At 38.8% G+C, this 22352-nt stretch overlaps 1 protein-coding gene across 1 annotated transcript in view; it reads right to left on the bottom strand.

Moving 5' to 3' along the window:
- Positions 1-22352, bottom strand: part of LOC148075292 (leucine-rich repeat and fibronectin type III domain-containing protein 1-like protein) — a 238486-nt gene that overhangs the window by 87269 nt on the left and 128865 nt on the right. The window contains exon 5 of the mRNA XM_087795959.1: positions 11481-11552. Coding sequence (XP_087652085.1) covers positions 11481-11499 — 19 coding nt within the window. The 5' untranslated portion in view covers positions 11500-11552. The remainder of the gene's footprint in view (positions 1-11480; positions 11553-22352) is intronic.

The raw sequence follows: 22352 nt of genomic DNA, 5'->3' as shown, positions 1-22352 counted from the left end.
CCTCAGCCCAGACACAGAGAGACAATTGTGTCGCCAGACATTGTTCCCATTTATTTCAAGACACTTTCCTCCACTGGGACTAGTTTATCAGGCTCTGTGGCGCAGGGGGTACCGCTTTGGACTTCTGGACTTATGCAGTTATTCAAAGGTTGTGGGTTTGGGTCCCACCAGAGTCGACAGTATGCAGTATGATGCTCAGGAAATACAGAATTGACTTGAAAGTTAAAGTCATACTGATCAACTTATTCGAGGAGTGTTGACGGGGAGGGATTTCAACAATGCAACTTCCTTCAGTAGCTGCTATAAAGACAGAGACAATCTGCTCGCAAGACATTGATGATGTTAGTCTTGATTGTGTTGTTCAGGCTCAGTAGTGAGTACACATGGGAGTACTAGGCAGTGCACTATAGTCTATGAGTTCGACCATGAAATGCTACTGCGCTTTCTCAGATTCATCAAAACAAAAATGGCGCCAGCAGTCGTGAGCTTCTCCTTTGACACGGTTGTCATGAGTCTACACTGTGAAAGGTTTTCGGACAAGAACAGGACATTGGGAAAGGATTTATGAATGATCGAGACCGGAGAATGTTTATTTACAGCTTTAGTAGAACATTATTGATACTGTTTTGGTGTTAGTTTTTTCTGAGTGAGTCTCACCAATGGAACATGACCTTCTGATGTAAAAGATTCCTGCTCTAGGATATTTAAAAGTTGGGGGTTCAAGTTGAACCAGTGATGCCATTTGGTTACATTGAGGACGTTTTATTATTCATGAACAATACTCCATGGCTGCAGGTTCAACTGGATTAACACGAGTATTTTCTCACAATTGTCAATAAAAACTGACCAACTACCACTTTATTTCCCAGCAATAGATAACATGTTGGACTAATAGGTTTAATTTAACAAACTGAGGGTAAGACTCCCACCACAGTCAACATCATGCACTTTGAGATAGTAATTATCTGATGAAGCTTCATGAAGCAGTGTCATGTTGTTAAGAGGTCAGTAGGTGGCGCCATCAGTTGAAAGATGTTTCATAAGAACAGTTGTTCAAAACAAAGGAAAATAGTGCAGAGACCGCCATCTAGTGGACTCTGAAAATAATGACACTGCTTCATGAAGCTTCATCAGAACATCACTACTTTGAAACCACTATTGAAAATGTCGTTTGCTTGAGTCCCCTCAGAATATTTTAGCAGAATTGGCATTATTCCGGTTGCAGGGCACACAATGACAGTACAACCATTCCCACACACTTACTTATGGACAATTTCCCCAAGTTCCCAATTAAGGTCACAAGTTTCCTCCCTTCAGGCCTGGAAGCGAACCTGTGACATTCTTGCTGTGAGCCATCGTGCTGCAGCCGGATTTGAGGCTATTGAAGGCATTACACGCATGTGGGTTTTAGTCCTGCTAAACACTTTGATGTTATTTAAAATGTAACCTCTTTTAAGTTATTTACAGGTTGTTGGCTCACAACCCACAAGTTCTTGATACAAAAATAGGGTGTTTCTAGGTCTTAATAGAGAGATATAGACAACTTGTTTCACTTTCCTTAAGAAGACAGATTTGTTTGTCACATAAAACATCTCCCCGGTTATGGTGTTGTTATTGCCGCTCTTGTTTCCCCGGCTTCACTGGCTCCCCCGGGAGAAGCAGCACATTCATACCATTTTACTGCGCAGCAGAACAAATCTACTCAGTCATCACCTCGCTGCAGGTTTTTCGGAAGAGAAAGTGCTGTCCAGTGCCGCAAGCACTTATTAAAATGCTCACGCGGCGGTTCATAAGAACAGATGGAGGGAAATATAATGTTCCTCTGACAGTGAGAGTGATATCTCGCATTCTTACTTACAATGTTGGATTCTGTGATCAGAATTCACCGGAGTCTTTCTCCAAACGTATACGGCACATTAGACATAGTGATGGTCTGATGAAGATTCATGAAGCAGTGTCATTATTTTCAGGGCCCACTAGATGGTGGTCTCTGCACTATTTTCCTTTGTTTTGAACAACGGCTATAATGAAACATCACATCATTTTTCAACTGATAGCGCCACCTACTCACCTCTAAACAACATGACAATGCTTCATGAAGCTCCATCAGACCATCACTAGTTAGACAAGACCACTTTCAAAAGATCTCACAAATGATCTTGTCTTACAAAGATCACCTTTTTTATATCTAAAAAATCAGTGCCGATCAAAGTGTTTATAGAACGGTTGTGTCAGTTGGCCATCGTCATGGGGAACAATATAACAGGCTGACAGAACTCCTTGGTGGAACCATCAAAGTGAAGACTTCTAAAGAAGTACTGAGTCCCATAAAGATTGAACTCTAAGGATTTTTACGGGACTTTTAAATGACTTGCTCAGAAACGAATTTAAAAAATAGCAATAGCCCTCTTTCATAACCACTCCTAGTCTAGTGTTGAATACAACTGGGGACCCTCATGGTCAAAGGTAAGAGGTACTCAGACTGAGTTACTGAAGGACCAGAGGGATGGAAGACCAATGGAGGAACGTTTGAGCAGGACTTTGGGAAAGCTAATGATAAGGTAAAGCTCTTCAAAATAACTGCTCATCATAACTCATTGAGTCTGAAATAGACCTGGAAAGACTCCTGCCCCCTTTAAACAGACTTTAGAGATGGATTACTGATGATTTGTAAAGATAAAGGAAGATCAAAATGATCAAAACTTGAAAAAAAAAATCAGGAATTACTTCTCCATAGTTTGCCAAAGCGACAGAAACTTGTCTTTGACAGTCTTGAGTTTAACACTTCATCTCATTCAGTACAAATGTATGTCTCGTCTTTTTTGTTCTATTTTCATTTCCCTTCCATCACATTAATCCGTCACAGTTTCAGTTTGTGTTTGATTCAAAGTTTCTGGGCTTTTTGATAAACCACAGACGACATGATCGTGATAAAGAGAAAACAATCTCTGTGTTTTACGGATGCATTTTAACTGCAAATAGGAAACAGTGTTTAGAGACCAAAAGCGTTGAGAAAACTCCACTCGCTCTAAACAGAAACCACAGGGAAGCGATGGATGCGGGGAAGAAAAGGGAAACTTGCAGAACAACCGACTCATTGATAAAGGGAGAAAGACTGTGTTCAGTGAAAACTGTGGGGCTGGTGTTATCTCCTCTTGATCTCCTAAGCTAAAGTGACAGCATGAGTGAGAGTGATCATTCCAAGGTTGGGGATATTGTCATACACCATTTCTGAGGATAATACAAGATGTAACATCCCAAGAAGAGCGAATCTCACTTTGTTTTTAAACTTCCTGTCTTTCATTCGTTCTCCTCTTTGTGGCGGCAACTAACGTGGACATTATGCAAGCAGAGTGAAAAAGAAAAAAATGCTTTTCAAAGACATTGTTGAACACCAATTGCTCACATTTAGAGAAACTTCACTCAGTTTTTAAAGATGTTTTTACATTTAAGTAACATGGCTGGAGTCTCCTACACCTAAAGAGCTTGCCTTGACCAGGTGGATCCCTTTGACAAAGAGGGTCCTGCCTTCACGATGAGGCAACTTTTTGAGTGAAACTAGTAGTTTCTAATATACTGCCATTTATTCACATATATTTCAATATTGTAGTTGCGATTATATAGTTCTAGTGTTGACTCTGGTGTTGAAGAATCTACAGACAGCATGACTCTTGACAAAGTCGTAACTGCTACTTTCTAGTATTTTTATTATCGTTCCTTGACCAGTGACAAAGAGACAGAGGAAAAGACAATCACAGGGTATTGTGGTATTCGGTCTGTCCTGTGCTGAGATATAAATACTCCAACAACAATTTCTCGTCAATAGCGTATTCAAGCATAGTTATTGTTTTCAAGGTAAAACAATATATAAATAAAATATTTTTTGGTCATTTTAGAAGAGGATTCATGATTTATTGTTAACAATGTTACTTTAAACTTGCTTTATATTAGCATCGCAGCTCTAGTACGCTGCCAATATCTCACGATAACGCCACAGTTGGCAGGAAAAACAGCCTCAGAATGAGGCAGAAACCTCAAAAGGACCAGGCTTCAGGTAGACAATCTCCTTCCTAACTCAGCAGGTATAAAACTGCTAACACTTGTTCTTAAACCAAAATATGTTCCAAACGTCAGATCTTAAAAGCTGCTGGAGTAGACTGAATCCTCTCATCCTCAGTCACAGAGATCTCACAGGATTTCACTTGTTCTTTTGCTGCAGAGGATGCAATGACTTGCGGCCAAATGTTTAATATTAATACAAAAATGAACCAACACTGTGAATATCTGTACGTTAGTACTGCTAAAAATAAAATATATTTGAAAGGCAAATAAAAAAATAAACAAAAAAACGCTTTTATACAGTGCTGTTGAATATCGATACAGTTTGGTGAAATCATTGCAATAATTAAATGTATCAATATTTTTCCACAATTGGCTAAAACTCTTGCTGCTAAAATGTTGCCTCCACTCTGCCTCGTCTTCACCTATAGTCTCGGTAAGTAATGAGATTCATTCATAAACTAAACATACGTCCTCTTTGATGCCGATGCTTTTAAGCTAACATGAAAAATGTACAATCAAACGCACCATCACCATAAGTGGAACAAACAGGCTCATATTTCCCCGAGTTCAACCGTTTACACTCGTCTGTTTGCAGCTTCCGGCTTTCCTAGTTAGTCAACACACACACACACTCACACACACACACACACACACACACACACACACACATGCCGTCGGCCGCAGGTCGCTCGCATCACCCTGACCGTTGTACCTGCTGATTTCACATCTGCAGCTCACAGTTGCTATTTTTATCTCGTCTCATGCTCGAGCTCTGAATTTCCTCACTTTGAATGCGTCACTTTCCCTCTGTTTTGCCGCTATCTTTCATTTTAGATCAGAACTTTCTTTCTACAAAGATTATTTCAGCATCAGACGTTCAAAGATGTAATCAAGAGCCGGATAAATAAAAAGAAAAGAAACACCGATCTCTCTCGCTCTCTCTCTCTATCTGCCTGCCAGTATTTCATTAATTCTATCTTTAGAAATATATTTAATTGTTGCTATCATCACTTGATCAGAGCGTCGTTTCATATCTGAAGGGTTTCTTTTTCTCTTCAAGAACATTTACATTTAAAATCAACCAGCTGGAAAAGAGCTGTAAGGCTGTTTCTCATTGTTGCAATTTGGTTTCATGTTACTCTGTCCTAGTGAATGCATGTTGTAACCACTGATCTGTTGCTGGGTATATGTGGAGGACTTACAAGTACTGATGGTTTGATGAAGCTTCATGAAGCAGTGTCATGTTGTTTAGAGGTCAGTAGGTGGCGCCATCAGTTTTGAAAATGATGTGATGTTTCATTAGCACAATTGTTCAAAACTAAAGGAAAATAGCGCAGAGACCGCCATCTAGTGGACTCTGAAGATAATGACACTGTTTCATGAAGCTTCATCAGACCATCGCAGCATGACTGAAGAATCCAGAGAAGTTACCAGGTCAAGATTTCATCTTTCTAACTTCTCCTGAAACATCCAGCATGTTTTAATGTTTCGCAACACCACTTTTGTCTCGCTTCCTCTCAGTGAACTCATCACTAGGGATGGGTACCAATACTCTTAATGGGAAAGTGGTAAGCTTAAGTAAGTTTATCATATTTTACTAAACCTCACAGATTAATATTCTCTCATTGACTCTATTGTGTTGCTTAACACTGCTTGAGTTTTGTCGCAGAGATGCAGAGCCTCTCTTCAGATGAGCATATTCCAGGTGTAAATCTGTGAAGGACTATAAACTGACCCAGCCTTGAACAACAGTAACTGTAAAGGAGAATAAATAGCGACGCAACAGTCCTTCGCATCAGAACAGATAATGACTCTTTCAAGAAACATCTTAAGGCCTTTTTATTTATGCAGGCTTTTCCTTTTTTTCTCCTGTTGTGTTATCAGTTTTATCTTGACCTTTTAAGTATATATTTTATTGAGTATTGTTTTGATTATTTAAGCGCTTTGTGACCTTGGTCTGGAAAAAGCGCTCTATAAATATAAATGACTTACTTACAAGTTGTTCTCACTCCTTGTACAAGTAAAACTTGTATGAATTTTAACCAGATCTGATCTCTGTTCTTTGTTTAAGTTTCAGCTATAGTTTCATATTTCTATATCAACAACACTTTACGATTGCACTGTTTGTTATATCAACGGTAATAACCCATCCCAAGTCCGATGAGTGCTTCGATGCCTCATTTTGGTTCAGGTATCATTTTCACTTTTTATTGTCAATATTTTTTTTAATTATAGTTGTGACACCTGGCCTGGCAAAACCACCCATGTCTTCTCACCCGCACACACAATTTATCCGCCAAATTATGCTGTCAGAAAGTGCATTGACTTTGAGTCCAACACCTTTTGTGCAACATGGAATAAGATGGAAGCCTCGAGACGAAAAACAATTTTTAGAAACAGTTTTTGGGCCAACATATTTCCAACAATCAAAGACTCAAGGACACTTCATTATAGCCTCTTAACCATGACGCACACTTAGCTTCTCATTTTAAGTCAAGCTGAGCTTGTTTGTTTTTCATTAATCTGCCATATGTGCACAAACACACTAACACACAGCAGGTAAGTCGGAGAGGTTGTGTGTCAGGATGACAGGTGTCACACACGCCCCTGTTTTTCACCTCGCTGTCAGCTTGAAGCCGCCTCTCGACTTCACACACGGACACACACACACAACATTCACACAATTAAAAAATAAACAACAACTTGCAATTCTTGTTAAAACGATGCTGCATTGGATGTGTGAATAAATGTGTGTGTGTGTGTGTGTGTGTGTGTCCTAGTTTAGCTTTGAATATATTTCAATTCTTTATCTGCTGCTGGTGGAGAACTTCAAAAGCATTTTTCAGTAAATCTGGTTCATGCCTGCAAATAAAATCCTTCTGCTAAGCTTATTAAACAGTTTTGATTTCACAAAATACCTCAAATAATAATTTCCTCTGTTGAATTCCATAACTAAAAGGGTTCAATCCGGCGCTGAGGTTTGGTTATTCCTTTGGTGTTTAGAACTTTCAGATATCAGTTCATATATAACTGTATAACTATCATTTAAAACAATGTTTTTGTCAAACCTACATTTCCCCTCCTACTCTTGATGGAGGTTTGAATAAGACATGTATAAATGTTTTATTTACACACATGTTTTTTCTGTCAAATGCTTATAATAAAAAATATTATTAATAAACTGCTTATTATTAAAAAAAACACCCCAGTTTTCCTGCATTTCTGTGATAACATGTTTAAAAATGTTAATTAAATCTTAAGGCCTTAAGTATTGCATTTTGAGTTTTGGAATCCAATGAAATATAATATTTAAACGTTTAATTTATTTTTACTACGTTTATTGTTGTTGAATTGGACCTGTTATATTTAACTTCCCTCTGTCAACCCTCGCAGGGTCATCGCAGACCCTACCATCCATCTGACATGTGTCTATCAGGTCCATTTGCACTATATATTTTAAGCTTTCATTGTAAAAATCTTAACATTTCAGAAAAGAAAAGACAGAAATATACACTACGTTTGACTGTTAGTACTTGTAAACTTAGCTTATAAGATGCTGAACGCCCTGGTCAGTATTTATATTAAAGCAAATTTATGAGTTAAACTCATATTTTTTAATTTATTTTATTGTACGCTGTGTTTTTAATAAACTTTAGTACAAAGCTGAAGGTCAAGAGAGAACTTGAAAGGAAAACGTTGACTCAGACAAAAGCACAAGCAACCTTCAAAAGGCAAACAACAAAGGCCAACAAAAATATTGCTGCTCTCTCTTTTCTTAATTCCACACACTGTGAGGACAATAACACACTATAATCATTCCACGTTTGACTCGGTGACCTTTAAGCAAAAATCATACAGAAGTGGCAAACGAGGCGAGGAATCTTTACGGTCTTGTTCTCTCTGAAAGCTTGAGGCCAATAAACCACGAAGCCTCCGCCAGCTACATGCAAACACTCTCTCTCACCATCCATCGTCAGTTTAATTGCCTATAAAAGTCTTGTTATTACTGCAGAGACGATCCGGGGCCCGGTCCTTTTTTACTGCTGCGTTTTTTTTTCTTTCTCTTCTCTGCTGCAGGTTTGTCCTCGATTCGCTTGTCTTTTATCAGTGTCCTGGTTTACACCGCCGGCAGTGTGATTTGTCTTTCAACGCGACAAGACAAAAGAGAAGCTTTTGTTTTCGAGCGCCGAGGATTCTTTCCGTCCGCTATTGTGTCACGAACAGCTCCATTTCACAAACTTCCCGACGTCAAATCCCTCATGACCCAAAATTCCACATTTTCCCCAAAAAATCTAAAGTGGGTCGGATAAAGAAGAAAGAATCGGATTGTCTGGTCAATTCTTATTTCTGTTGACCCAGTCACGGTCCGTCAGATGTTAAGGAACTTGGACTCAGAACAACCAGAAAGGAAAAAAAAGAAATTGAGTCCCTCAGAACAACCAGATTGTTCATCATCATCGTTTAGTCCCAGACATTTAGGAAGACCATAAAGACCATCAAGATCATCAAGACCGTAAAGTCCATAAAGACCATCAAGACCATAAAGACCATAAAGACCATCAAGACCATCAAGACCATCAAGACCATAAAGACCATCAAAACCGTATAGTCCATAAAGACCATCATGACCATAAAGACCATCAAGACCATTAAGACCATCAAGATCACCAAGACCATAAAGACCATAAAGACCACAAAGACCATCAAGACCATCAAGACCATCAAGACCATCAAGACCATCAAGACCATACATACCATAAATACCAGTAATACCATCAAGACCATAAAGACCATAAAGACCATAAATAACATAAATACCATCAAGACCATCGAGACCATCAAGACCATAAAGACCATAAAGGCCATCAAGACCATCAAGACCATCAAGACCATAGAGACTATAAAGACCATAAAGACCATCAAGATCATCAAGACCATCAATACCATCAATACCATCAAGACCATCAAGACCATCAAATGTATGACCAGTCATGGATTAATATTCTGAGAGTTCATTTAATGGTAGAAACTCAGTAGATTATTAAAACTGGATTACACGATTAGGTCCAAAGAACACTTGGTGAAATAAAGTTAAAAGTGGATTCATAAAGTTGTAAAACGCCAAAATAGGAAGCTCTTCATGGTAATTGGCTCTTACTTATATAGTGCCTTTCTATCCTTATTTTAGCATTTTACACTAGTTACGCATTCACCAATTTACACACACAATCACACACTGATGGGAGTAGGCTGCGACGCAGTTGAACCATCAGGAGCAATCGAGGTAAAGTGTCTTGCTCAGGGACACAACGCTACAATCTCATCAAGAGCTGGGATTGAACCCGCAACTTCTCAGGCCACAAGACAACCACTCTGCCGTGAGCTATGACGCCCAAAAGATCAAGAGAGAAAGTCTGAATTTGACTCGGTACAGAAGAAAAATCTGAAAGTGATTTGATAACCTATGAAATGAAAAATATGAAACAAGTCAACAGAAATTGACTTGGTATAATTTAAAAGTCTGACTATTAATCTAGGAGAAAACATTAACTGGGTTTTATATTGATTTAAAAATAGACTCGCGGAATGAATCAGTCTGGGATCGACTTGGAAAACTAGATGGTGAGTCGGAAAGTAATGAACAAATGTTTGGAGAACAAAGCTGTCAAGTATTCAGTCCAAAATACAGTGAATAAAAACTCAGAAATGGAAATAGACTTGGAAACATTTGAATTGGAACCTAATGTACTAAAGTCCAAAATAAACTTGATGACTTTCTAAAGATTTGGAATGGACTTGAAGAACTAGAAGAATACAAATGAAGAGAATAAACAATGACTAGGTGAAAAAATATGAAAAAGACTAGTAGGCAAGAAAACTTGACAAAAACTGAACAGATATTGACTCCATGAAAGATTTAATATCTATAATACACTAAGAGATGGCTTCTATAGTGATGATCTGATGAAGCTTCATGAAACAGTGTCATGTTGTTTAGAGGTCAGTAGGTGGCGCCATCAGTTTAAAAATGACGTGGAAGGCAAAGGGAAACAAAGGAAAATAGTGCAGAGACCGCCATCTAGTGGACTCTGAAAATAGTGACATGATGCTTCTCTGCCCACAATATAAAGTCCCAAATATAAAAGTAAATGAAACTTGATGTGTTTTATTGTCTTGTGTTGTAAATCGCTGCCACACACACGTCCTTCTGTTATCGTCGTCCATCAAGAGAACTTTCATTGGCCGCTGGACTGTTTTCATCAAGCCATTTGGTCTTCGCTCAACTCCAGAAAAATACACACAAACGCACACCATGCAAATAAAATAGACAGCTGGACCAACAAGAATACGCACTCGGATTTATCAGCGGCAGCTGGTGGATCTGCAGTCTCTCACACACACACACACACCGTCAATCTCCCCAAAACACACACATAAACACACATCTGTTTTGTGTTGACTGAGTGTTTTGTGAGCAGTTGACACAATGAAAATCACAGCTGACCTACTAACCTGTCAGACGGTCAGTTACGTGGCATGAGTGTGTGTGTGTGCGTGTGTGTGTGTCTGTGTGTGTGTGTGTGTGTGTCTGGTGGAAGATCCATTTCCATCTCTGGCATGTTTGATATTTACCAAACAGAAGAGCAGGTGTGAGTGGATCTGTGAGAATTACACATCGTCCCGCTGTGGATTCATGAATATGAGAAGCAAACAACAGCTGAGCAAAACCCAAATACAATAAAAAATACTTTTAAAAACTTGGTACAAATTGCAGAAAGAAAGGGAATGTTATTTTAAGGGTTTATAAAATGCAAAACAAATCAATAAATGTGAAAAAATTAAATAAAATAGATCAAAATCAAAAAATATTTTACATTAAAACAAGAAAGCTAAATGCTAGTAGCAACAACCGTAGTAATATTAAATTAAACATTTTATTATTGGATTTATTTAGTTTCTGATTTATTTTATATGGTCTTTTCTGTGTGTTCCTGTGCTTTTTCAAGGCTTAACTAATTGCAAAAACAAAACAAAAACATGCTAAAGTACAGTAAAAATACAGTAAAATAGAATAAAATAAAAATCTATTTTACATATAAAAACGCTACACAATGCTAGCGATAACCGTAATAATATTAAATTACACATTTAAACATTGTGATTCATTCCGAATCACTAAATAGAATATATATATATATATTTTAAATTTATTTACTATGTTTTCTTTTGCTTTTTTAAGGCTTTACAAATAAAAAAAGAATGAAATAGACCTCCATCATGGACCCTCTGGTCGTCCAATGATTCATTACCAACATTCTTGCGCCTTCAGTTATATTTCAACTGACTCACACCAGCACACAACCTTCACGTCTACATCAGATCCAAGAAGAAGAAGAAGAAGAAGAAGAAATTCTTACCTGATGTGAAACTTTTCATTAAGAAGGTCCAACTGGAACGAAGATCAGTGCTGTTGAGTCAAGTTGAACAACCTGTGGAGGGAGACGATGATGTGTTATGTCATTTTTTAAACTAATTATTAACCAAACTAACTAGTAGGGTTATCACGATACTAACAGTTGTAAATTGATGCTCTTAAAAACATTCGGTACTCAATGCCACAAGGATAAACAAAAAAAGACCCACAAATTTAAAATAAATATTTTATTAACCCTTATGTCAGGGTCAAGGTGACCGGAAGGTTCGAAAACTAATGTGTTTGTAGTATCCCTTGTGTTATCTGTTGGTCAAGGTGACCCGAAGACCCCAAAAACAAATGTGTTTGTGGTAACCCTTGTGTGGTCTCTGGGTCAAGGTGACCCGAAGGCCAGAAAACTAATGTGTTTGTGGTATCCCTTGTGTTATCTCTTGGTCAAGGTGACCCGAAGACCCCAAAAACAAATGTGTTTGTGGTAACCCTTGTGTGGTCTCTGGGTCAAGGTGACCCGAAGGTCCAAAAACTAATGTGTTTGTAGTATCCCTTGTGTTATCTCTTGGTCAAGATGACCATACATATGCAGTGGTAGAGGTCGTTAACCTTGACCCAGAGAGCACACAAGGGATACCACAAACACATTTATTTTCGGGCCTCCGGGTCACCTTAACCCTGATATAAAACAATGGTAAACAAGGAAAATGCAAAAAAAAAAAACGACCTCTGTTACAACATGTTACAAATAACAGAACTGCCAATATTTAGTATAAAAAACTGTTGCGAAAAAAGAAACTGCAACTATGATAACTAGTAATGGTCTGATGAACCTTCATGACGCAGTGTCATTATTTTAAGAGTCCACTAGATGGCGGTCTCTGCACTATTTTCCTTTGTTTTGAACAACTGTTTTAATGAAAGATCCCATCGTTTTTAAACTGATGCGCCACCTTCTGACCTCTAAACGACATGACACTGCTCCATGAAGCTTCATGAAGCTTCGTGAAGCAGTGTCATTATTTTCAGAGTCCACTAGATGGCGGGCTCTGCACTATTTTCCTTTGTTTTGAACAACTGTGACCTCTAAACAACATGACACTGCTCCATGAAGCTTCATGAAGCATCATCACTAGTTTCCAGACGTATTTCACAGTAGAGATGATGCTTCAGAGGAACAAGTCTTTAGCAACAACAGATATGATGGATGTATTCTCTGTAATCACAAACTGACCCTTGATAGAACCATTTCCAAAAGAGAGGATGGAATGTAAACAGCAGGAACGTGACTCATTTTAATGAGGAAATGGGGCGTTAAATCAGGACCGGATGGGTCAGACCGAGATCAGTCATCAACAGAACACAACCGAAGCCGTTCCTCGTCCCCTCAGCGCTCATTTAAAGCCGAATATGAAATGTCAACACCGCCGACCGTCAACAAAAAGCCGGGCTGACTCTGCCTCGTCATCCTAATGAGACCCGAACCGCGGCCTCGCTCCCTGAAGGCCTCTCTGTTCTGGACTGAAACCTCTGTCTCATTAACCAGACGGATCGCTCTCCGCGGAACAAAAGGCTTCCTCTCTCTCGCAGACGCTCCGTCAGCCCGACTGCTTTATTTAAAACTCAAGTGTCAACATGGTCGGTCCGGCGAGGGGTTATGGACCCTGATGCTTGATCTGGGAAACAGAAATACTTCTTATAGAAGAACACACAAGAAATACTTCTTATAGAAGATACACATTTTTAAAAGTTTAAGCAATTTGTCTGGAGGACCTCGGTGCAGTAGTTGACCCGGTTATCATAAAACAGATGGAGACCCTGCAACTCTGGTGCACAAAAACATTTAAAATGGACGCCATCGGGCTCAGATTATTATATGTTTTATATTTTTATAAACACCCACCTTACAGAGCAACTAATGTGTTGATTTAAGTGTGTCTTAAATAGATGTTGGATCTATTGTACTCATCAGTATGTGTTTGTACAAAACTCTCTCGTCATTCAAATATTTACATTAGAAAATGTGCTTTAGCCCCGCCCACTTATAAAGATTTTTATTTGTTTTTTTCCCCGCTGGAGATTAAATCTTGTTTACCATAACCACACCCACTCTGCTCTGATTGGTCAAAAATCGGGGTTTTTCACGCAGCGCACCAATTCCGAAAGTCTCCAACTCAAAAGGGTGTCGTTGTATAAACAAAGTGGGCCGTGAAAACAATTAATACGCATTAATGGACTCCGCTCTTGTAACCTCTCATTTACCAAGATTTCAGATGGAGGAGATATTACTTTATAAAGTAATAAGTTCAAAACATGGTCACAATGAGACTTACTGCATCTTGGAGAAGAATAATCTAACATTTGAAACATGTGAGTGAGTCAGGAGAGTTGGGTTTTTCATATAAGTTAATTAAAACACAAATGGCTTCAAAAACATTGCAATAGTCCAGAGCTCCCAGTAGGTATAGGATAGAATTTTTTATTGCACATAAAGACACTAAATATATGACGTGGATCAACCATGAAGAAGTGAACTAATCCTGATATTTAACTAGTTAATTCATTTATATCAGATTCAAAAACACAAGTAAATCTTGTGTAAAAGTGCAAATAAAACAAAAGATGATTTGGTCTTGGTCCGTTTGATGGACTTGTTTTTTTCAATTTCTTGAACTGTCTTAAATGTTAATTCTATGCCTTCATTTTATACTGCAACACCTGATGCATCCACCACTCTCATATTGTAGCGCAACAATTTGTAATAGAACCCATCATAGACAAGTCGCTTTAACGCACACATTTGGTACGAATGCATCTTTGCATTCACATGAGGAACAAGTTAATCCTGAACTTTATCCGGGTTTCTAAATAAGCGCCGTGGTGTGACATTAGGGAGGAACTCCAGCTCCACTCGTGAAGATGACTTGATTCATCGAGCCCTTAGAGCACCGCGGAGGTAAAAATAACACCCAGATCGACTCTGCATAATGAGCCAGATGTCAACCTAAGGCGTACTGACATGAGACAGAATGATCTCTGACCGGGGCCGCTCCGATAAACAAGAAGATTCGGAGAACGTGTCGGATGTTGTATGGGCGCTCGTGGTCACGTGACCGTGACTCGCAATCCGAAACCGCCGTATCTCTGGCTTCAATGAGCCGTGAACTTTCACCTCAGAGGATGAAGCAGGCATGAAAAAAAAAACATCCACGATGAAAATAAACGAATATGAAAGCCCGCGGGGGGTCCGTGACAGAGCCCCTTATGTAACCTCCGTGACTTCACTGAGGTCTCTAGCGCCACCCAGTGTCCAACTATGGCTCATCAGTTTCGATTCCTCTGCAGGTCAGAGGATAAAGAAGTTCAGCACCACAGGTCGGCTTTACTGACACGACTTAAAAACCATAGTTTAAGAATTTAACAAATACATTTAACTTATTGATAATTACATCTAAACAAGGACATTTAAATTCTGTTGCTTTCCTCCTAAAAAGTCTGTTTGGGACTTTCTTGTTGTTTATCAAGACTATTTTGTAAACCTTTTCCTTGGTTTTCTCTGGAGATAAAATCTTGTTTACCAAAACCCACGTCCACTCTACTGTGATTGGATAAACATCTAGGTTTGTCAAGATGCGTCATCAATCCCGAAAGTCTCCACCTCCAAGGAACTCGTTGTATAAACAAAGCGGAGCGTGATTACATCTGGCTGGAGGAGGAGTGAAGCCATTATTGTGTCATAATGGATGGAGATTTCAGACTCGATTTCAGACTCGATTTCAGACTCGATTTCAGACTCGATTTCAGACTCGATTTCAGACTCGATTTCAGACTCGATTTCAGACTCGATTTCAGACTCGATTTCAGAACCATATAAAGTAATTAGTTCAAAACATGGTCATAATGCGAGACTAACTGCATCTTGGAGAGGCAGACTTCAACATTTGAAACATGTGAGTGAGTCAGGAGAGTTGAGTTTTCACTTTAGTTGCCCCTTAATCCAAAAAGAGTTTGTAAACTAGACGTGGCTAGAAGGTGCAAAAGAGTGAGATGAAATTGTCAGTTGGAAATAGACTTGTTAAGCTAGGAAGAAGGTAAAAAAGAAAGGAGAAATGTAAGGTCGATAATATCCATGAACTGAGTTTTGAAAATAATAAGGTTTGGTTGACTGGGAAGTTTAGAAATGAATGGCTTTGTAGAGTCTCTGATAGTGTTGGAAGTTGTAAGAGTAGTTTGTAAAATATTGGCTCAGTAATAGACTTGGCAAGTCTGCAAAAGACCTGGTGAAATTGGAAGAAAATATGTCATGGATCTGGAGAAGTCGACCAGGTTTGAACGGAACAATTGCAGGTAAGTATTAAACTTAATGAACTAGAAAGATTAATATACACTTATATGACTAGAGCTGACAGTTATTTATTGACTTTCATGAATTTCATAATATTCATTTTTTCATATATCATTTAAAATATGGGGTCACTAAAAACTTAAATAAACTAGAAAGCTAGAAATAGTAAGAATAGTTGGTAATGATAATTGGTAACGAGGACTGTCAAAAGTGGACTTGGTTAACTGTAATATCAGGGAAAGACAAACAAAACAGAAATATGGATCATTTAAAAAGTCGGAAAAAAAGGTAAAGTCATCAGAAATAGACCTGGTAAACTAGACCTGGCTAACCACCAGGGTTATCACGATACTAACATTTTTAACTTGATGCCGATGCTCTTGAAAACATTCGGTACTTGATGCCATAAACAAAAAAAGACCCACACATTTAAAATAAATATTTGATTAACCCTCATTACTTGTTTTGAACAACTGTTCTAACGAAACATCACATCATTTCTAAACTGATGGCACCACCTACTGACCTCTAAACAACATGACACTGCTTCATGAAGCTTCATCAGATCATCACTATAGAAGCCATCAGATCTCTTAGTGTATTATTAGTAAACAAATTCTTCATTTAGATACTTTTGCTAACCTACTTTGTTACCTGAACATGACTTGTCATGGTGGTGGAATAGTTTGAAGTCGACATGGTAAACTAGAAACTGAATTTGACATTGGAAGTCCAACATAAAGTGGTCCAGTACTTGTGGACTAGATAAACCTGGCAATACAGAAATACATGTTAACCTGGAGTGCCAGCGGTAGACTTACTCGATCAGGTCGAAAACTCATTTTTGCAACATCCAAAACTGGAGCAGCTGAAGGTGAAGCAGCACTTGGGGGGTCGTGTGCGAGCGCACCACACCGCCAGGAAGTATTTAAAGGGAATTTAAAGTCCTGCCAGAGTCTTCACACCCTGATTTGCACTGTTTACTAAAGCAGATCGTCGTGTTCTGAAGGTCCCGGGCTTATCCGACACACATGTACAGAGACACGTCAACACACGACTACATCGGCACACCTGAGGAGGATTGTGTGTGTGCATGTGTTACTCCTGGGCGAGTGTGTTATCAGGGTCTGGCAGATGGTCAGAGCCGAGTCTCTGCCTGCCGTCCTTCATCATCCTCCTCCCACCCTCCCTCCCTCCCTCCTGACAGGACCTCCAGATACTCCGTCCAACCTCGACAGAACCCGAGTTAAATACCTTTTTTACATCTGTTTAAATACCTTTTTTACATCTACTTATAATTCAAATTTGACAATATATTTTAGCATGTTTTGCATTTTCTCACGTCTTATTTTATTTTTGATAAATCCAAATTAATCGAATTACAACTATTTTTTTTATTGTATCTTTCGAATAACATTCAACTTTGAATCCTCTCTCAATAAAACACAATATTTCTAATAATATTGGCTTATAATATGAATATTTTCTAGTGATGGTCTGATGAAGCTTCATGAAGCAGTGTCATGTTGTTTAGAGGTCAATAGGTGGCGCCATCAGTTGAAAAATGTGATGTTTCATTAGAACAGTTGTTCAAAACAAATGAAAATAGTGCAGAGACCGCCATCTAGTGGACTCTGAGAATAATGACACTGCTTCATAAAGCTTTATCAGACCAATAGTTGAGTAATTCTATCTCATGATTTGGTCTCTAAAAATCCCTTATATTTATTTCACTCTCTCCAATTTTAAACTGTCATTTTATGCGATGAAGATATTTAATGGTCTCGCCTCTATAGTCTTCTCACTTCAGAGTTGATCTCAGGTTTTCTCTTTCGGCTACAATGTCCACTTTGAATCAGAGGTCGAGCCTTGTACACGCTTCGCTATCGCTCCCAGTTAATCCTCCAATTAATTACTTTTTATCTCATGTTTGGTAATTAAATATTCTCTCTGCAGTAATGGTCTTTGAACGCACCATGATTCAAGTGCGACAGCGGTGTGAAAACGTAATTATTGCTGCTATCTTTGGATCTTTGAAACTATTTTTTTTCACTCAGCGACCAACAAACACTATAAGAAAAATATTTACTTTTGGATTTGGTCACCTCGTAACTGACCATTTAAAGGTAACACATTTATTACAGATACTTAAAAAATAATTGTAATTTTGTGAGGTAATTCAAAGAAACACGATAAAAAGCTAAAGCATCTAGTTTTTTTTCTAATTAAATCTTTAGTATTTTTTGTTTAACTTTAATCTATTTGGTTTCATGAACTACATTTATTTTCTCACTAGTTCTTTACACAGGCAGTCAGGTTTTTTTTTCCGACAGTTGTTCAAAACAAAGGAAAAACAGTGCAGAGACCGCCATCTAGTGGACTCTAAATGTAATGACACGGCTTCATGAAGCTTCATCAGACCATCAGTAACTAATTGAGTGATAAATAAAGAGGCAGACGTGGCTACAGTTAAAATAACACTCAATATTATTGACAAGGAAGTGTCATCGTGGTAACATCCTGGTTTCTATCGCCGCACATCAAGGCGCTTAAACACGTGAGGTGTCATAAAAAGCCCCATTGTTCGTATCAGACGGTGATCCGGCCATTGGTGCTGCCGGCTCGCAGGAGCGGGTCATTGTGTCGGTCAAATTTACGACCCCAGCCATCATCAATCTGGGACGGACAGTCGTGCGAGGGGACATAATGAGAGGCGGCGCCACATCGCCCCCGGTGCGATAATCTCTTTTCCCGGTCGCTCGCTGTTTGGCAGCTGATTAAACGTCTTTGTGTGTTTTCACTCCCAAATAAAACCGAAACAAGCCCAGATCGGAAAGATCACAGCGGCTTGTTCGTCGGGCTCAGCCCAAGAGCTTAAGATTGATCATTCTGACCAATTAAAGATTATGCCGCCTAATTAAATCTGCGTGCTTCGCTGCCGTGAAATCCAATTAAAGGAGGTTGTTAAAGTCGACATTTCGCTTTCAGAGATTTGAAGGGAAATTTATCTGTTGAGGTCAAGTCATCGGGAAACCAGAAACATGAATGAGTTTTTAGGCTATTGGTAGTTGCATTTTATTTAAAAAAAAAACTAAGGCAAAACAAGTGAAACATTAAAAAAAAGGAGTGAAAGTGTTAGAAAAAAATGGTCTTTTGATCAAGAATAAAAATGAATGAATGAATTACTTTTAGAGATTTTAATTATCGACACAATATTCAGTTAGAAAATCCAAAATTGTAAAGCTTTAATAACCAATAATCAGAAAGACAAAAAATGTGTTTTGTAATTTGAGCAATGTGGTGAGCATTTAATTCTTAAAACATTTCTGTAGCTGTCAGGAAGTATTGATCTTAAATTAAAAAAATAATAAACCGTAGTTCAGCTGTGACAAAAATAAAACTTGCTTTTTAGTTCAAGGAAATGGTGCTCAAGGCTATATGTAATAATATATATAAATATTTATAACTTTTTTAGTAAAAATAAATAAATAATATAATAATAAATCAATTGAAAAAATATATATTCAATATTTTAATTAATTGATTCATTTGTTTAATATAGTCTTGAGCACACAAGCTCAACGACTAATCGATGGTCTGATGAAGCTTCATGAAACAGTGTCATGTTGTTCAGAGGCCAGTAGGTGGCGCCATCAGTTTAAAAATGATGTGACGTTTCATTAAAACAGTTGATCAAAACAAAGGGAAACAGTGCAGAGACCGCCATCTAGTGGACTCTGAACATAACGACACTGCTTCACGAAGCTTCATCAGACCCTCACTAAAGCCCTAAATGATGATCTGGATCACATTAAGTCTGACGGCACCGTAATGGCCCCGGAAGTTTAGCTTTAACACATCTCTAATAACCCAGTCACTTTCCTTTATAGCTTCTCGCCATGTCTCCCCGTCCCGCTCATCCATCTCTGGACTTTTTCTCCGCTGTCGTGTCAGAGTTTAACAGTTTGATTTAAAGCCACGTATTTCTGAGGAGACCTTCCTCCGTGATTCATCCCGCGGCCCCTCCATTGTGGGCCCCTCCTATCACGTCCGCAGGCTGATGGATATCTAAAAAGCAGAGACAGAAATGAGCGCCACGACACGATGACCCGAGATTTACCGATGGCTCTCTTCCTCCGCCGCCTATGAGAGGAAAGGATAATAGAAAGCAGATTTACGAGCGGACATCTTTCTCTCGTTCGCTCGGTGTCCTTGTGACGGCGTTTTCGTTTCCTCGCGGCGGAGAATTAGTTTTTCATTTTGGCTACAACGCTGCTGTCTCGGAGTCCTCTAATTGAATTTAAGCCAAGGCGGGAAGTGAATCATCTCCAGCTTAAGAGCTTCGTAAACCTTTAAATGGTCGAAAATGTAGCGATGGAACCTCATCTTTTCATCTGACGAGAGAACGATGGCGGTCTCGGGCGTATATTTGATCGCGCAATTTATATTGAAAATGTGCACTTAACGGGTGACACTTTCATCACAGATCTAGAAGTCATATCCAGAGTCAAACGCATGAGTCATGAGTCACTTATCCATTTTTTCTAAAGCGTATTTGAGATAACATAGCATAACAAAGAAGACTTTTCTAATCATGGTCTGATGAAGTAAGTAAGTAAGTAAGTAATATTTATTTATATATCGCTTTTCCAGACCAGGGTCACAAAGCGCTTAAAAAATCAAAACAATACTCCAAAAAAGTATATACTTTAAAGATCAAGATAATACTGAGAACAACACAGGAGTTCCAGAAAATCAAGGAAAAGCCTGAACAAATAGAAACGTCTTAAGATGTTAAGCTTCATGAAGCAGTGTCATGTTGTTGAGAGGTCAGTAGGTGGCGCCATCCGTTTTAAAAATGATGTTTCATTAGAACAGTTGTTCAAAACAAAGGGAAATAGTGCAGAGACCGCCATCTAGTGGACTCTTATGACACTGCTCGATCAGACCATCAGTTGTTATTATGTACGGTATGTTGTGACGTTGACGTCCACCAGGGGGCACAACCTATTCGTACAGACGGCCGATTTATCTTGTCATTGTGGACAATGCAACATATTATCAAAGGTATTTCTAGTTGGCTCCAGCAGCAGTAACACAAGTAATGTTTCGTTTAAAGTTTTTTTTCCCAAGTTTAAAGAGGGCACATTCGACTTGCTGGGTTGTTCCGAGTCGGCCGCAGCAACTTCACAGCTCACGTTCGGTATCAGTGTTGTGTTTCGAGCCCCAGAGCGGGCGATCGTGGAGATAAAGCCACAGCGAGACGCTCAAGAGCAATCTGAAAACAGTTAGAGATCAGCAAGTGAGCATAATGGAGCATTTAGCAGCTAAAGAGCCGAATATTTCCCCCGGGAGCCAGAGGACGAAAATCTGGGACAGGGATAGCGAGTGTGTGTAGTGTGTGTGTCCTTGACCAAGTGGACAAAACAACAAACAAATTAAAAGCTTAGATCTAAATGATAATGAGGTTTACAGATATATTGTTTGTTTTTTTTTCAATAATACGAGTCCATAGAATATCAAACTAATGCTAACAATATCAACGTGCGGCTTGTCGGGATTTATCATGTATTGTCACAACCTCTAGTGTGTGTGAGCGTAAGAACAAGATGACTGATACAAGCAATGTGTGTGTTAGAAATTCATATTTCAATGGCAAAACTGTACTCGTATAGCTAAAGCTGGCTTTACAGGAAAGTAAAGTCGGGGTAAAACTGATGGTTTAACAGTTTGAAATGGTTCAAACTTCATAGTTTCTTTGTAAAATAAAACGGTTAAAACTGAAGTCCGTTTCTGTCGCTCCAACACAACGTCACTTCCGCGTCTTATACTTTGCTTTATGGAGAGCAAAGGTCAATGCAGAGTGTCACGGGTCGTTTATTCGCTTCGCTTCAAGTCAAACAAAGATACAAGCTTTTACGATCGAGCGGGCGTGCTCTTTGCCGGCAGCTTTTCAGGTCGATAGCTCCAGGAAAGACGGTCCCGAACGATAATAACATCGCTATATTTAATGCAAATTTGCGGGCCGAGCGGTCCTTCCCCCTATCACCCTATTGATTCCTTAAAACTCCCTGTGTCACGATATCCTGTGGAGAGTTCTTCCTACTTTGTTTCCTTTTTTAATCATTCAAATGTTCTTCGGTGGAAGTTCCTGTCTCCTAGCCCCCCCCCCCTCACAGATGTGTCCCTGCTTCGTTTTTTTGATCCACGACCCAATGTGTGAAAAGGGCAGACAAACAGACGTTTTAAATAACCGGTGTCATGACTCTACGTCTGTTCCAAGCTTGTCTTGAAAACAGTGTAAATCAGTCTGAGTGAAATGTTGAATGTGTATTCAAAAGTTTAAAGCTCTTAGATGAAGCTAGTAATTTATACTTTATATTTTGATTATCTTTTAGCATTAATTTAAGTATGGCGTATACGTATAGTGTATAATAATTTTTAATCTAACAAAAACGACTGAAAAGGGATGCAATGGCTTGCATAAATTTGGGGCCTGAAATTCTCCAGGTGGAGGGT

This window comes from Callionymus lyra, chromosome 7, assembly GCF_982586985.1.
Source record: "Callionymus lyra chromosome 7, fCalLyr1.hap1.1, whole genome shotgun sequence".
NCBI lineage: Eukaryota > Metazoa > Chordata > Actinopteri > Syngnathiformes > Callionymidae > Callionymus > Callionymus lyra.
This window is presented reverse-complemented; position numbering and strand designations above follow the sequence as displayed.